Below are 16,804 nucleotides of genomic sequence, written 5' to 3' on the forward strand. Positions count from 1 at the left end.
TTACACAGACAATTTTAGGCCAATAAATTTTCAAATACAGAAGAAACAGATACATTACTTGAAAGACACAAACTACCAAATCTCGCTCAGAAAAATACAAATAACTGCAAGAGCTCCATTACTATTACAGTTATTGAATGTGTATTTTTAAACCTTCCTCACAATAAAATTCCAAACCCAAATTGTTTCACAGGTTAACTGTATCCTACCAAATATTTAAGAAACCATTAAACATTGAAATCATGTCAAAAAATTATGACTCATAAAAGAACAAATTTGTAAATTGAAATTTGTCAAAATTAAAGTGTCTTAAAGACTGCTGAAAGAGTTAAAAAGGTAAAAGAATTAAAAAGGTAAGTCTTAGACAGAAAGAAAACATTTACAAATTATATATCAAAGAAAGAAATATATGCCAAATATATAAAGAACTCTCAAAACTCCAGTAATAATGAGAAAACAAAAAACCTAATTCAAAAATAATAAGGGCAAAAGATTTAAGCAGACACTTCATCAGAGAAAATATTCAAATAGGAAATGCACACACAGACATTCAACAGCAGTCACTAGGTAAATCAAAACTACAATGTGATACTACTACACTCTTTAAATAGTGGTTAAAAAAATATTTTTAAGTCCAAAATAAGTATTGTTAAGAATGTGGAGGAACTGAGGCTCTCATGCACTGCTGATGAGAATATATAATGGTTTGATAGCATCTTAAGTTAAATATATATATCCATTATATAATTAAGCTATTCTACTTAGTGGCATTTACCACCCAAAATGAAGGCACATGTCAATAAAAAGATTGAAGTTTGATTTTTAATGGGCAAAAACTAGAAACAACCAAAATGTACATCAAATGGTGAATGGATAACAAACTGTGGTATATCCATACAAGGAAATATCACTCAGTAATAAAATGGAGTGACTTATTGATACACAGTGAATCTCGAAATAATTATTCCCGGTGAAAGAAGTCAGTCAAAAGAATACTTATTGCATGATTTCATTTCTATGACATTCTAGGTATGTAAAATAATGTACAGTGACCGCAGAAAGCAGATCAGTTGTTTCAGGGGATAGGGAGAAGCAGGAGTGAGAATTACCAAGGAACATGGGCAACTTTAGGGAATGATGAGTATGTTCATTATCTTGATGGGATGATGGCTGTGTGTTCACATTACAACTTATCTATTTGAATGCTTTCAATGTGTGCATTTTATATCAATTATAGTTCAAAAAATCTATCTTAAAAATCAAGTAACAGAGCAAGCTATGGCCAATTCCATGGCCAATTGAATGGCAAGGATCAAGAAGAAGAAATAAAATTGTCTCTAGAAAGATCTTGTTGCCTGAGGTGTATTTCATAAAATTATATATGAGAGCAACAGTGCTCTGCACATAATGACTATCATTAAGGGAAATTGTTCACTAAATCAATATTTGAAATTGTAACATGGTCAAAATAATCTCTCTCAAATATTCTCTGAATGTTCCTTCCAAATTCTCTAAGATAAGCCACCCAGTGAACAGGAAGTCTCATATGTGTCTCTCTCTCTGACTCACTGGTCCTCTCTGAAGTAAAATGTGGCAGGAAGGTGGGAGCCACAACAGATATGCCATCTTCACAGAATGAGTCACAGGTTCTTATCTGCAAGGTCACCTGAGTTTTTTGCTTGGAAAACAGATAGAAATGGGAAAATTCCTAACAGTTCCACAGCAGCAAGTGTACTGTAGCAATGCTACAATACGTCCGAAAACCTGTTAATGTAAGTACCTAAGGTAGAGTCTCTGGGAGTTCCATCCTCATTTTTTCAAGCATAATGATATATTGAAGAACTGTACTTGGAAGTTCCCCTGAACCATAACATACTATATATTTTTTTTTTTCATTGTTTCACTGCTTCATCAAAGCCATGTTTCTTGGATACTTAAATTATACAAGTTTAAATATAATATACAATGAACTATATAACTAAATAGACAAAATGTTAGTAATGTTTAAAAATAATAATGTATCAGTTACCTAAAGTGTGATGGTATTTCAATGATCTGGCACTGTTGTGAGCAGACAGCTTGGACCCTAATGTGCAAATAGCCCTTCAACCTCCTTGTATACCTACAGTAGGCACTGACATTGATAGAAACCCATAGAAACATGCACAGAAATCTCAGCAATTCAAAATAAATAAATATCCACTTTAGAATTAATTGAGCTATATTTAAATAGAAAGAAAACACAGTTTCATAAAATACTGTAATAAGATCTGCTATTCATATATTGAAGTACCCAATGGCATGTTTGGTGAATGTTTAATAACTGGCATGGGGGAAAGGGAGCAAGCCCTGGTTTGTAGCATTTGCCCATTTTTGTGGTGTAAATACTCCACTGTGGCAAATTTCAAGCTAATTTCACTGAATGCAAAATGAGGAAGAGAAGCACACAGTCAGCTCTTCTGAACTTCAGCACAAACTGGTACAAGCATCCCACTGGAAATACCTTATGTGTACCACAGCTAACTTCAATCCTAAAAGATAAATTGATCAACTTTGTAGAATATATCTATGTTTGATTTTTTTAATTGAGCTATAATTGAAATAATATAATATTAGTCTCAGGTGTGCAATGTAACAATTCAATATTTATATATATTACAAAAAGATCACCATAATAAGTGAAGTGAACATCCATCACAATACATAGTTACAATTGTTTTCTTGTGATAATAGCTTTGAAGATCTACTCTCCTAGCAAGTTCTAAATATGCAATACAGTATTATTAACCACAGTCATGCTGCACACAACATTCCTCTGACTTATTCATTTTATAAATGGAAATTTGTACCTTTTAACCCCCTTCACCCATTTTGGCAATCACCAGCCTTTTGCCTTAGGCAATCACCAACTTGTTCATTATACCCATGAGGTTTTTCTTTTTTGGCTTTGGGAGATTTTTTGTTTGGTTGGTTTTTTTGATTTCACCTATAAGTGAGATCATGTAATATTTCTCTTTTTCTGACTTATTTCACTTAGCATAATGCCCTCAAGTTCCATCCATATTGTTGCAAATGGCAAGATTTCATTTTTATGGCTAAATAATATTCCATTGTACATATATACCACATTTTCAATTCTGAAGCTATCTTTTAACCTGTGACAATACATTTTCAACTGGAAAAAATATCATCTTTAAGATGTAGGATACATTACCTGTCATCAAATATCTGAGATTCTTTAATATTAAGGAAGTCAACAAATTAGCTCTTTCTTTAATAAGACTCTTTCTACGTTCAAATTTGATTCAAATTAAATGCGTATTACAAGTGTCAAAAAAAGGAAAAAGGAAAAAAACAAATAAGACACAGCATTTTAATACTGATTTTAGACAAAAATTAACCTAAGGCAACTTGTTAGTAAAAGGGGAAGACAGTTAGGATAAACTCAAACATATTTCCCATTGAAGATATTGTGTGCCCCACCTTGAAAGTAGAGAGAGAGAGAGAGAGAGAGAGAGAGAGAGTGTGTGTGTGTGTGTGTGTTTGAGGAGGCAAGTGTTCTTTTGCAATAATAGGAATTACGAAAGGAAGACCAAAAGCCATCTTTTTGTGGCATGTTCCACAAAGAGAGACTTCCTTCAAAACTTAACTTTATAAGGCAAACTAACAGAAGGAAATAAAGTCATTAAACTGGAAGTTCAACAAAAGGGGAAAAAACAAGAGCAACAACAGCTCCAGCATTTCAACACAACTATAGCAAAGAAAGGATAAATGGAGTAGCAAAAGAGCAGACATATACCCAAGTTCTGAGTCTGACTGCAGCTGGAGCACTGAGGGGTCTGTGTCCCACTGCAGGGTCCTAATCGTGCAGCACAAAGGAAAAAGAACACAGAGAATTAACAAAAGGGGAGGGGAACAAACCAAACCAAACCACATCATTCATCAAGGCAGTGGCGTACACAGTACATACACAGAACATCTCCCACTTCACCCCACAACGCCCAGGTGCAAAGACCTGTGATATCAAGGGACAAGGGAAAGCCAGAAGCCATCCTCTCCTTTCAGCATTTGTTTGATCCTGCAAGTTATGGTTCTTTAGATGGGAGGAAGCTCAGAACTAAATATTCAAACTCCACGCCCCCTCACCCTGTTTTGTTTTTTACTGAAGCCTGATTGGTTTGAGCATGTAACCTGCTTCAAGTGTCTCTGACACCCCAGAGCCCATTCACACCTGGGAGCACTAGGGATCTTCCATGCAGAGAAGAAAACCAAATGCAAACGTGCATCTGGGCCACAGCAGGAACCTCTGGTAAGGTGGGGCCAGGTGGAGCGTGACTGCAGGGCCTGGTAAATAACTGGCTTCCTTGGGTCAGTTATTGCAAATATAAAATGCATTAGATTTCGAAGTCCATGAGTATTCAGATGTCTTTAAAATTTATTAATTACACCCTGATCATCAATCATATCATTTGTCTCTAAGAATCCAGGGATGCCTTACATCTTACGTCTTTAAAATATTTCACAAGCCATATCACAAAGTATCAACAGTTACCCAGGCATTCATTTCCCTTCAAAATAAGGGCAAGCAGCTCTTCGATAAACAGAATGCACAGAAGGACCTTTCTTGGGCCGGTCCTTTCAACTGCCTGGATGTAAGCAGTTACAGATGAACCAGGAAGGTTATCTCGTGGGCAACTGGTGGCCAGCAAGAATTTTGGGGTCAGGCATCTGGGATTCGCATCTTGCATCTGCAATTCACTAGCTGTGTCACATTGGGCATGTTGCTTAAGTCTCAGCCTCACTACCCTTTTGTTTAAATGTGGCCCACAGACCAGCGGCATATGCATCTCTCAGGAGTTTGTTGGAAATACAGAGACTCAGGTCCCACCCAAGACTCACTGACTCCTCTGTACAGTTTAATAAGGTCCCAGATAATTCATTGGAACCTTAAAGCTTGAGGGGACATGATCAGTTTCTTTGTTAATATTTACCATGGCTTATCTTCAAAACTTATCTCCAACCACTGTCCCCCTCCCTCACTGTGTCCTCCTTGTGTCTTCTATCCTCCTTGATGTTATTCCCTTAAAGACAGTGGTTCCCAACCTTCCTAATGCCGCGACCCTTTAATACAGTTCCTCATGTAGTGGTGACCCCCAACCAAAACTAAAGCACAGTGATTAATCACAAAAACAATATGTAATTATATATGTGTTTTCCAACGGTCTTAAGCAACCCCTGTGAAAGGGTCGTTTGACCCCCAAAGGGGTCGTGACACACAGGTTGAGAATCGCTGCTCAAAGAGTTGAGTGGCTCATGCACTTGCCTCTTCCATGTCTTGGCTCAAATGCCACCTGTTCAGAGAGATTTTCTTCTTCCACCACCCTATCTCAAGTAGTACTTCCCTGTCACACTTACCCCTCACCTTATCCAACTTTACTTTCTTTGGAGCACTTACATTTACCTATGATTTTGTTATAAATCATTTTACTATTTGTTGGTTTATCTGGCCTTTGCCTCATAATGGCAGGGGTAGCTATATCCCTAGCTTACAAGGATATGCCTAGAACTGTGCCTGGTATGTATGCTTAAATAATACAGAATTAGTTGAATAAATGAATGAATGGGTGGATGGGTGGATGGATGGATAGATAATCTCTTTCTGGTCTACAGGGATTATATACAATTATCTCTATAAAGTACAAAGTAACTATATGATAAACCGTAGCCGCTCTTCCTGCTATCACATCCCTATATCTACTACCCAATGTTTCTCTGAGTCAGTGACCTATCTATGTGACAGATCCAGGGGATGCAGGTGCTGCCAGTCCATGGACCTCATTTAAGTAGCAAGGTCCAGACTTTAAAAAGTGGCTCTCAAACTCTGATGTGAATCAGAATGACCTGGAAGGCTTACTAAAAATACAGAAGGCTAACCTCCACTGCCAGAAATTCTGATTCTGTAGCTCTGGGGAGGGGCCTGAGAATTTGTATTTTAACAAGTTCCCAGAAAATGCTCACAGCTGACCCTGGAACCACCTTTAGAGAATGACTGGGCTGGACTATTGCTTTCATTAGTGAGCAGAAAGAAAGCATCACTGATCCCCAGCTATGTCAGCATCTAAACCTATGATTAACTCAAGCCTGGTCTAAGGCCCAGGCCACTTTCAGACCAATTAAATGAGAAAGTATGGGGCGGTACCCAAGCATCCGTATTTTTGAAAACTCTCCAGGTGATTCTAATGTGCAGCCAGGGGTGAAAACCAATGATCTGGACTCATCCTCTGCTCAAGAAAAGCAGCTTTCCCACGTCTGGACACCGATTCCTTGCCTTGTTTCAAATGGTAGAAGTAATAGAATCCATTACAGTAATTCATGTTTGCTGTCCACATACCTCTGGGGACCAAACCTTTTATACTTAAGGGCATTTCTTTGGCTGTAGACAGAACAGCAGCCTCTGGCTCTGGCTGACCATGAGAAGCATTCCCTCATAAAGGTTGGGATCAGCTACTTTGCCCTCAATTTGTCTTGAGGTTTCTGATGGAATGACCTTTATCGACCTTTTCTATGTCTCCCAGGCAGGTGAAAAATGCAGCAGACCCCAGGTGGCTGGGCTGTTTCTGTTACTTATCTGACAGCTCACCTGAACTCACTGTACCCTGCAGAGGTACAAATGATGATTCCATCAGAATCACTCCCTTAAGAAGTCCACAGAGTCGCAGTCTAGAGTTTGCATTTACCCAGCCAGAACAACAAAGGTAGTCTATGTAACTCATTTACCACACCCCTGCCCCTGAGCCACACCTATAATATCATTCAGTAAAGGAAATCATAGTTACTATCAATCACGAGCAGTGGGTAAGTCGTCAAGTCAAGGATGCTATCAAGTGCGCTAGTTGTATTTTTTTTTGCATTTTTCCCGCTATTACCTGTGGGGTGGTCAGACTTGCACAAAATGCACTTTGTCTTTGAAAAGGATCTTGAAGCCAGTACATTAAATGGGCAAAGGTAGCCTAGGAAGATGCATTAAATGTTTGCTGAATGCCTTCTGCACAAGCCTGCAGAAACCCTCTCCTGTAGATGGCAGCACCTTGGGGAGGGCTGTGTCGAGGCGCAGGGGTGGGAGGTGTGTGTTCTGGGCACGGCTGACCTCCCGTCATCAGGCAAGTCTTCTGTCCTCAGCAAAACGGGGAGGCAGGCAGGCTTAGAGGCCCTCTAAGGACCTTTCTGCTTGATCATTTAAAAACATCAAATGATTATTAAACTGCCTTTCAGCTTCCTCTTCTCTAATTGCTATACTTTTATTTAACTAATTGCATAGGTCTTATTTTCCAAACATCCTATCATCGAGTTCTTGTATTATTGAAAATAAAATGATGGTTTTCCCACAGCTTCTTGGGCAGTTTGAAATCTTACCAGGCAGTGTATGTTTAAAAAGGAAAGAAGTAGTGAAAGTATAAGTAAATACAAGTGAACCCAATATACTCTCACTAAAAGTTTTCACATAGAAATCATCCTGTTTCCCACGGTAATTAGTTAGTTTTCAGTCACTTCTAGAATGGAGCAATCAATGCATGCAGGGAGAGAATATTTTTGATAAAAACATTCATTTACTTACTAAAAAATACCTTTTAAAGGACTAATATGTAAAATATCACAATAGAGTATTGGAAAAATTCTTAAGGAATCTACCATTCTTATGGAGAGATAAAACATGTATGAATAGTTCAGTAAGACAAGGCAGACAGTAAAACATGCCATATAAGTGGCACCACAGGTGTGCTGTGTGACATGGAACTTGTACCTAAGAGCCTTACATTTTAGTAGAAGACTGAGACATACAAATACTTATACTTAGTGTTATACTAATAACATACACAGGGAAGAAAGTAGTGTTCATCACTTGCCTAGGGCCTGGCACAAGTTAAGGCTTCAATCAATATTAGCTGAAAAAATAAATAAGTGCCATAAGAAAGATTCATGGTGATAGTTTTAATTTCCTTTCAATGATGAGTTACTGTGTGCCAGCCAGCCAGGTTTTGGACTGTACTTCCATACCCTCTGGAAGCCACAGCAGGGAGATACCCTTCCTCTGAAAAGAACGGATTACACTGGACTTGGTTTTTGAAGGATGGGATAGGATCTAGGCATAAGCGCATTTACATCAGTGCCTAGTTTATTGGATTTAGATGGAAAGTTAGTCTACTGGGTCTGATAAGACTCTGTTATATGTTAGGTGCCAATTTACCAATTTATCATGAGAGTGGTAATGCCCAGCATGGCAATTACACAAGCATGACAAAGCCAGGTGACCAGTGGTGTCTTTGGAATTTCAATAAGTAAAGCTGAATGTGTGACTACCACAGCTTCTCCCTGCCCTTCTCTCCCACCCCCATCATATCTGCATCTTTCAGCAAGGCCAGGCATACCCCCTCACTGCTGCCAGAGTCTCTAAATTCCTTCATTCCTGGGGTGACCAACAGAACCCTTTCTGAATGATGTAATCATGCTTTAAATATGTCAGTCAGATTTTTGTCCAGTGTTCCTATATGGGAAACCATCCTAGTTTTATTTGCTTACTTTTAAGAGTTGTATTTGTCTGCACTGGTCAGTTTTAGGTTACTTCTTAGGTTAACTCTCTGAGGGTCTAAGGAAGGATGTCTGATCTCTCTTTCAAGGGGACCCTGCTGTTGGTACAGACCCTGAATAGCCCAATAATTCCTTACCTTCTCGGGACTAAGGGGCATTGTCATGGTTCGCTGGTCCCACAATTGGATTGCACATGCCAATTAAGGTCACATTCCCCAACTTTGTTTCAAAATACTACATACAGAAGTTTCCCACATCATGTAAAATAAGCATTCACTTATTTAACCTTTAATATGCTAGACCATCTAGCTTCTGGCATCTCATCTAAAAAGGCCTACCCTATAAGAATTAGTTTAAAATTTGGGGGACAATTTGACTTTTAATACTTCTCTAAGAATAGACAAAACATTCCGGCCACTTTGATGTGCAACTGAAACTGATATGAAATGGTGTTAAATGTAAACTGCAATTGAAAAATAAAAAAACAACAAATTTTAAAAAATATATAAAATAACTTCAGAAAAACAAATAGACAAAAACATCAAAATTCTTCAAATTAGCAGTAACCTACTAAGAAACTAACAAAACTTTATATTTTAAACCTTTTACCAGTTCATCACTATTCAACTTCAGATGCAATTCTTCCTTCACTGGTCTAATTTTACTTGCTCAGTTTCAGTTTTAGATAGAGTGAAATAAAACTTCAGAAACCAAAAACATTGCCTAGCCAATTGTTGGAAGTATAACTTAGGAGTAAAAGGCGTGATGTCTGGGTTGTATACACCTTGCTCTCTGATGAGGGGTTAACTTCTTCCTGTTCAGCTCTTACCAACAGCCAAGTTGGTGGTTTCCATTCTTCTTTCCATCTTATTAGACCTCAGTGTAGAAAGCCTTGAAATTATTCCTAAAGAGTGCCTTTGTTCTATTTTTTTGTCGGTGTTGGTTATAAGAAAGTAATATCTGATAAATATTTGGAAGACAATACTCTGTCATTTGTTAATTCTAACACTCAACGTGGCTAAAGGCACTCTTTTCAAAAATGATTTTTTAAATTTATTTTTAGATAGAGGGGAAGGGAGGAAGAAAGAGAGGAAGAGAAACATTGATATGAGAGAGAAATGTTGATCAGCTGCCTCAAGCACATGCCCTGACCAGAGACCGAACCGGCAACCCAGGCCTGTGCCCTGACCGGGAATCAAACCAGTGACCTTTTGCTTTGCAGGACAATGCCCAACCTACTAAGCCACACTGGTTAGGGCAACTAAGGCACTCTAATACACTGCTGCTAGCATTTAAAATTAGCACGGTTCTTCTGGGAAGCAATACAGTATGCCAAAATGTAGCAAGAATCAAAAACATAGAATAACTCATAGACTGGTTTAACTTCCAGAAACTCAGTCTATGGAAATAAAATATCACAAGCAATAATAATAACAGTAAAAATGATGATGATGATGATGACGATGATGATGATGATGATGGAGGAGGAGGAGAAGGAGGGGGAGGAGAAAATGATGATGACAACCTCCAAATCATCAAATCGCATGACCAATTTTTGGCAGGGCCCCTATTCTTTCCATGCCCATAAAGCCGATTTTCCCAATCAGGGCTACTTCTCCCTCACTTCCATATATCGTCTGAACAAATAACCCCAGAGTCCTCATCACCATTGAGCTCCAAGTTCCACTTTACCACATTTTGGGCATATCCAGCTGCACACCAAAGCCATTTACCTTTCCTTCTCTCATCTTATGTTTTGTTTCCTTTTCTACTCCCATAACTCAAGTTTCAGGCCTTTTTATTAGACCAATGGTTTCCCAAACTAGTCCTCACACCTTGAAAGCATTATACAATTGCAGTGTCCCAGACCTCACTTCAGACCTGTGGCCAAGGTGCCTGTGTTTTTAACAAGCTACTAAGGAAATTCAATAAATAATCACTAGGTGAAGGAGCCAGGGATCTCAATATCTCAAAAGTCATACTTGTCTCCCAGACTCTGATCTCTTTTGATACTTCCTCCCTAACATTTTGCATCCCATTCTCCCACCCTTTTCCTTTGTCTGTGCCTTTCCCATGATCTGAATGCCCTTTCTTCCATTGCTACCTGTCCAAAGCTTCACGTTCTTTAAGGCCCACCCCCAAATGGCTTGCTCTCTAAATATATTTGTCCCTGATAACCTCATTCAGAAATAACTTGTCTATGAAACCATAGAGAAATACCTGTGCCTCTTATTCAACATTCTTTTTTGCCAATCTGCAATCCACTTGACCTCAATAGCAGCCCTGTATCAGGCTTTAAGACCAAGTCTGAAAATGGCCCACGGGAGGAATAAGCACTGTTACAAAGCTCAGGGCCTCAGCATCAAACCAAACACACTACTAGCCCCAGTCTGATTTTTTTGTTTCGAACCCAGTAACTGGATTTCTGCCTTGTTTCTGTGAGCAAATCCTCGACTTGTACTTCAGTCCTATAACTACTGCCTATGGTTCTCCTTGAGTAAAGTTCACCTTCAGGCAACTTGCCCAGCAACCCTGAACTTCCTTGCTTTTACCTGTGCCCTCATCCCTCCACCCACTGCACCCTGTTTTTCAGAAGCTGTGCATGCGCATAAGTATATGTGTATGTACCCATAAGTGCACACACACACAAGTCCATGAACATTTACCAAGTATCTAATATGTGTTAAGACTCTGTGTAGCATACTAACAAATCAAAATCACTTGTCCCACATGAATATACTACAAATTAATTATAGATAATTTGGAAATAATGGTTTAAGACATTATTGCTTATCTATGGGTACAAATATTTGAGAGCTGTAATTTCCTTACATTACCTTAGATGGCCTCAAATTAAATCTGTCAATTTCCTGGAAACAGGCTCTTTAGAAGAATTCCTATCTTTATATTCCTGTCAGGTTTAATTTAACATTCATTGTGTGTCTTGCACACAGTAAATTCGCAATTATTTATCAAATAAATACATGAATGAATCAACAAATGAATGGTCTTGGCTTGCTTTTCTGCAGATGAGTATTAAGTGTGAGGGCAAGTTGATTCCCAAATAAATCGTTTTTACTTTATTTATTTAAAAATGAAAGAATAAAGCAGGGCATGTCTGTCTGACCTCCTTAATCTCTACTAAGCTACTTAAAAGGAATTCAGTGTTATACAGCATGATGTCACCACATGGTCCCAACAGAATTTTCAGACTTACTTCCATATTAAAGAAGGAAATCCTATTTTTAAAATGCTGGGCATAATGCTGGTTTGTGCTGAGAAAGAAAGAAGTCCAGCTGTCTTCTCCATCAATTAACTTAGCATCTTTAAGTTGTCCCTGAAGCAAGTGCAATGTTCGGAACCCAACTTTTCACATTATTCCTTTCCTCTTTAAGGTGGAGAGAGAGCTTGATGGCATAATCCTGAGCTCCCTGAAGTCCCACAGTCTCTCTGTCAAACCAATCACTAGCCACTAATCAGATCAAGAAAACAGTTTGGGCCGATGTGAGTCCAGTGCCCAACAGAAAATCTCCAGTCAAAGTCCTCTGCAAAGATTTATTTCCTATATGCCATTTCCAAAAAGAAAGCCCAGAATAATAAGTACATTTAAAAATTCATCATATCTCTCAATCTGTCACAGTCATTAATTAAGGATGGCATTTAAATAATGAGTTAACGTTTTACTTCCAGGCCTCAATTAATTTCTTACTTAGGACTGGCAACGATGATGATTAAGATTTTCTGATGTCAGAAATAAAACTGGAACAGTGCAGTAGATACGTATATCAGACTCTTTTTTCAAAGCCTTCTTCTTAACTTGCTGTGGGAGAATCTGCCCTGTTGCCTACCATCACACCCCTAACACAGAGTGGGCCGCGCTCAGCCATGGCCATCAAAGCTGAACTCAAAAGGAGAAATGCAGACATCCCAGCACAGAGCTGCTGCAAAGCAAGCAGTTCCTCTAGAAAAAAGCTCAGCAATGTTTTGCTTAAGCAGATGCTTGCTGGGTTGCTCTAACCACACAGTACACTCTCCGGAACACAGTGACAAAAACGTTTAACCAAACCAGGTGATGTGCTACGCATAGAGAAAATCCTACAGAGTCCATCTCCTCTGCACTTTTGTTCCCCTGTTAAGTGCTACAGAAGGCACTTCTTCATGGGCAGCATTTAGGTTCCTTTGGGAGGGACCTCACCTTCCTAGAGAAAATCCATGGATGTAAGGGTTTTGGTTAATTGATGCTGATGGCCGGGAGGCCAGACATCAAATTGTAATTATGTTATAACAGGGAAAAATTGAAGATAATACATATTAGATAAGATGTAATATATTGAAATGGAAAAATGGAGATACTTGATTAGGATGACAAGCTTAACAATTTTATGATATGATATAATGTATCACATATATAGTGGCATATATGTGTGTGTATAGATAGATAAGAGCTGATTCATTCAACAAACATTTATCAAATACTTAATATATGGGGTACCTCTCAAATATCATGTACTCCCTGCCCTCAAGAAACTGTCATTTCCTGAGCAAGCGAGGCATGTGTTCAACGAAACATAAATCATTCTTCTTTAAAGGCTATAAATTACTAAATGCTTCACACTTGTATATAAAAGAGGCAGGCTGTTGGTTTGAGATTACTATTAGTTATCATACTGAGAAAAAATATTTCTATTCTTAGTTTACTATTTTAAAATATGGAGATGGATGTTTAAAATTCTCAAGTACCATTTAAGTATATATTGCAATGGTTATTTTTTCCTCTTTGTTTGACCTTTCCACATGCTGAATTATGGTAATACACTTTCCTACACTGAAATATCTTTGTATTGTTTAATTAATCCTAAATTAATCATAGCATAGTGTCTCACTAATATTGTTTTGGATTCTAACTTCATATTGTATATTTAGGGGTTTTATATCTATGTTTAAAAGTAAAACTAGTCTTTCACATATTTCATTAATAATATTGAGCTTAGTATTTGCCCAATATAATTAACTGAGAAATGATTAATTAGTTCTACTAAAATTGATTAAGACAAAGAGTAAAATACCACAGATGAAAATTGTAAATGAGAAGCAGGCTGTAACATTAGAAGCAGAAGTTGCAAAACAGTTTAAGTTAAAAAAAATTAAATCATACTACTATAATTGAAAAATTATTATATATTCCAACTCTATTCATTCTTTTAAAAAATTAACTGCTCAAAAGTCAAAGAAATTTTGTTATACTTGATTTTTTAAAAGCACTGTTTTAATCTTTTCTTTATAATAGGTATATTAAGTGTGCCTGTTTGCAAATTAACCACTTATAGGGGTTATATAAGAAATGTTTGCCAATTTGGCTCTGTAAAGAAAATTTTAGTTTTGGCTTGAAATTTTGACAAATGAATGACAGAATTTATGTGCACCTTTAGGTAGGTCCAGATGTGTTAATTTGATTCCTAAGTTATCTTCTGAAAGATTTTCCATTTTTTAGAGTTCGAATTCCACACAAATGGGCAAATTTGTGTGGATTTGAATTCTAGAGAGTTCTATTCTTAGAAATTACCAAGCTTTTTTCCTAGTTTCATGTTTTTATGAAGTGTTAATCGTAATTGTTTCAGAGATGTTTCTTCTACAGAAAAACACATTCCAAGTGGAATTTTAAAAACAAATATAATATTCTTCTGAAATTTGATTCTCATATTTATTTTATGGAAGCAAAAACATAAATTTTCATGGAATTTTCCTAAGTTCAAAACAAGGGCAAGATTTAATAAGCTATTCCTAATGTCTTCTCCTCAAGCAAACTTTGTGCTCAGTTTTTCTGAAAATCATAATTTCCTCAGTGCCAATTTTCGAATTCCTATGAAACCTACACTTATTGAGGAATTTACTCATTGACTTCTAGTTGTCTACTCTTGCCAGAATGTTCCTATAAAGAATCGAAGCTGGTCGGAGTTCGTATGGGAAAGCAGAGGACAGCACTTCTTCCAAAGTGACTTCCTGAGTTTAAAAAAATCGTGTAAGAAAGGGGAAAATATGAAGAGTTATGTTCTGAGAAAGAAAAATTGCTGCTGTCCCCAGGGTACAAACACCGTGGGTCAGCTTTCTCTAGAAAGTTTTCAAAAGGGCTCAACTGTGAACTCAGTAATAGAATTTAATGCAGCTAACTGCACCCCTTGGAGCTAATGGACACAACACCATCATTGCGTAGAAAGAGGCAAATATATTAACTTAATGATAGACCAATGGACTCCCTAACAAATGTGATTACATTGTGCCATCTAGCTCTTATATAATGTTAGGTCTTACATAACTGTGTTATTATGACTTTTTCTTTCCCCTCAAAGACCTTTTGAAGTGTTCAAAGCAGAAGATGAGAGAAGACGTGTGCTGCCCCAAATCACAAAGGCGATTTGCTAAAATAAACTAGCCTGGTGCCCACAAAAACCTCTACTTTCATTTTTCTCAAATTGAAAGCAGTGTCCACTAGTTTCAAAAGGCCCTTTCAAAACAAAATATATACTCAAGTCTGAAACACACCAACAGGCAAATATGGGTTAGAAACAACGCACTTTCAGAAGATAATGCTTATGATAACATGTTCAGAGTAAAAAGAAAAATGCAAAAATTCATACCTCTCCCCAGTAACATGTGTGGTCACAAGAAATTCACACAGGTACACAGGACTGAAAGGTACACAGAGAAGGCAAAGGCTAATTTGTTGGAACTACAGTGCTGTGGATGACAGCTTCTTCTCTTATTTGAAGTTTATTAAAGTATTTTTTTATTATTATTTTTAATCAAATATCCAAGTCAGAGGTCACAAATTGCCAACCCACAGGCCAAATCTGGCTCCAATCCACTTCTAACAAAGTCAGTGCCATTTAACGTTAAAGAGATGACTGCATGAACACTTGGATTTTTAGCTTCTCATGAAAAATTGAAGGCGGTAGAAAAACTGGGTCCATAGTCCCACATGAGTTCAATCAGCCTGAGCTGTGAGAAGACCATCTGGTCTTTATAAACAAGATGCTTGCTAACCAGTTGTCATAGGCTTCCTGGCCCCACTCATGTGTATCACCTGCCTCTGGGTACCTGCAGATGGGAATCCTGGTGAAGACAATTGCATTAAAAAAGTTACCATGAGGGAGAGCAATGGGGGGAAAACTGGGACAACTGTAACTGAACAACAATAAAATAAAATAAATAATAAATAAAAATTAAAAAATAAAGAAAGTTACCATGACTCCACATATATCAGTGAGACTCCTCCTTTCTCTCTTCACATCTTTATCTTTGGGATATCCTTTCAGAGATCAAATTAGAGAATGGCTATATCCTCTTTCAAAAATTACACAAGCCTTGAGTAGACATAGTATAATAAAACTTTTGGCAGCTGACTCACAACACAAAGCAGTCAACCATGATGATGTTATTACTATTACAATTAGTAACAATAGAAATACTTCAGGGACTGAGTTCTCAAATTAGTCAACTCTCATAAGAAAACAAAAAGATGTTTAAAAAGTTAATTTCAGGGTTAGAGCATCTCAGTATCCTATTCACAAAGATTCTCATGGAAACCAACACCAAAATAGGATAATAAACACCCAGATATATATTCCATTTGTCCTTGGTCCTTTCCTGCTCTGTTGTAGACCCTAGCTAATGGATATATTTGTATTTGTTAAGCAAGGTGTTAATTAGCTCATTCAAGGAAGGATTATATAGAAATTTATAATTCCTAGTGTTCAAAATCATTGCTATGCTACCAAAATAGCTAGCCACCATAAAGTTAAACATGAAATGACTGAGTATACATGCAGACACATGCATATTTAACAGTGTACAATAAATTAGTATGGTTTTTAGGTCTTCTTTTTCTTCTTCTTCTTTTTTTTTTTTTGTACTATTGACATTCCACCAGAGCCTTTGTAAAGGGACAATTCTTACCTTGTTATTGGTCCCAGGTCGCCTGAGTCTTGGCTTCCAGCTTCACTGGGAGTGCTCACTGATTTCGAGGAGGGAGACATAGGGGTTGGGACTAAATAATGAAAATAACAGGTATCCCATGTTAAAAAATGCAGCGATTGCACTGGGGAAGAGCAGCGTCAGACAAATCAAAACAAATGGGCCCAAATTAAAGTGATTGTATGGCCAGGAGAGATTGAGATAGGATACGAAAAAAAGGAAAGAAAAAGAAAAAAGGAAAGAAAAG

General features: G+C 37.5%; 1 protein-coding gene across 5 annotated transcripts in view; it reads right to left on the bottom strand.

Annotated features, from left to right (window-relative positions):
- DYNC1I1 (dynein cytoplasmic 1 intermediate chain 1) overlaps positions 1 to 16,804 on the bottom strand; it is a 289,366-nt gene that overhangs the window by 231,685 nt on the left and 40,877 nt on the right. For 4 of the 5 annotated variants that reach the window (XM_090287212.1, XM_090287216.1, XM_090287215.1 and 1 more), the window contains exons 4-5: positions 16,540 to 16,630; positions 3,800 to 3,859 (exon numbers count right to left, since the gene is read on the bottom strand). In XM_090287212.1, coding sequence (XP_090143338.1) covers positions 3,800 to 3,859; positions 16,540 to 16,630 — 151 coding nt within the window. The remainder of the gene's footprint in view (positions 1 to 3,799; positions 3,860 to 16,539; positions 16,631 to 16,804) is intronic. The other variant, XM_090287214.1, reaches the window with a different exon arrangement.

This window comes from Furipterus horrens, unplaced genomic scaffold, assembly GCF_987537825.1.
Source record: "Furipterus horrens unplaced genomic scaffold, mFurHor1.1.pri manual_scaffold_9, whole genome shotgun sequence".
Classification (NCBI taxonomy): domain Eukaryota; kingdom Metazoa; phylum Chordata; class Mammalia; order Chiroptera; family Furipteridae; genus Furipterus; species Furipterus horrens.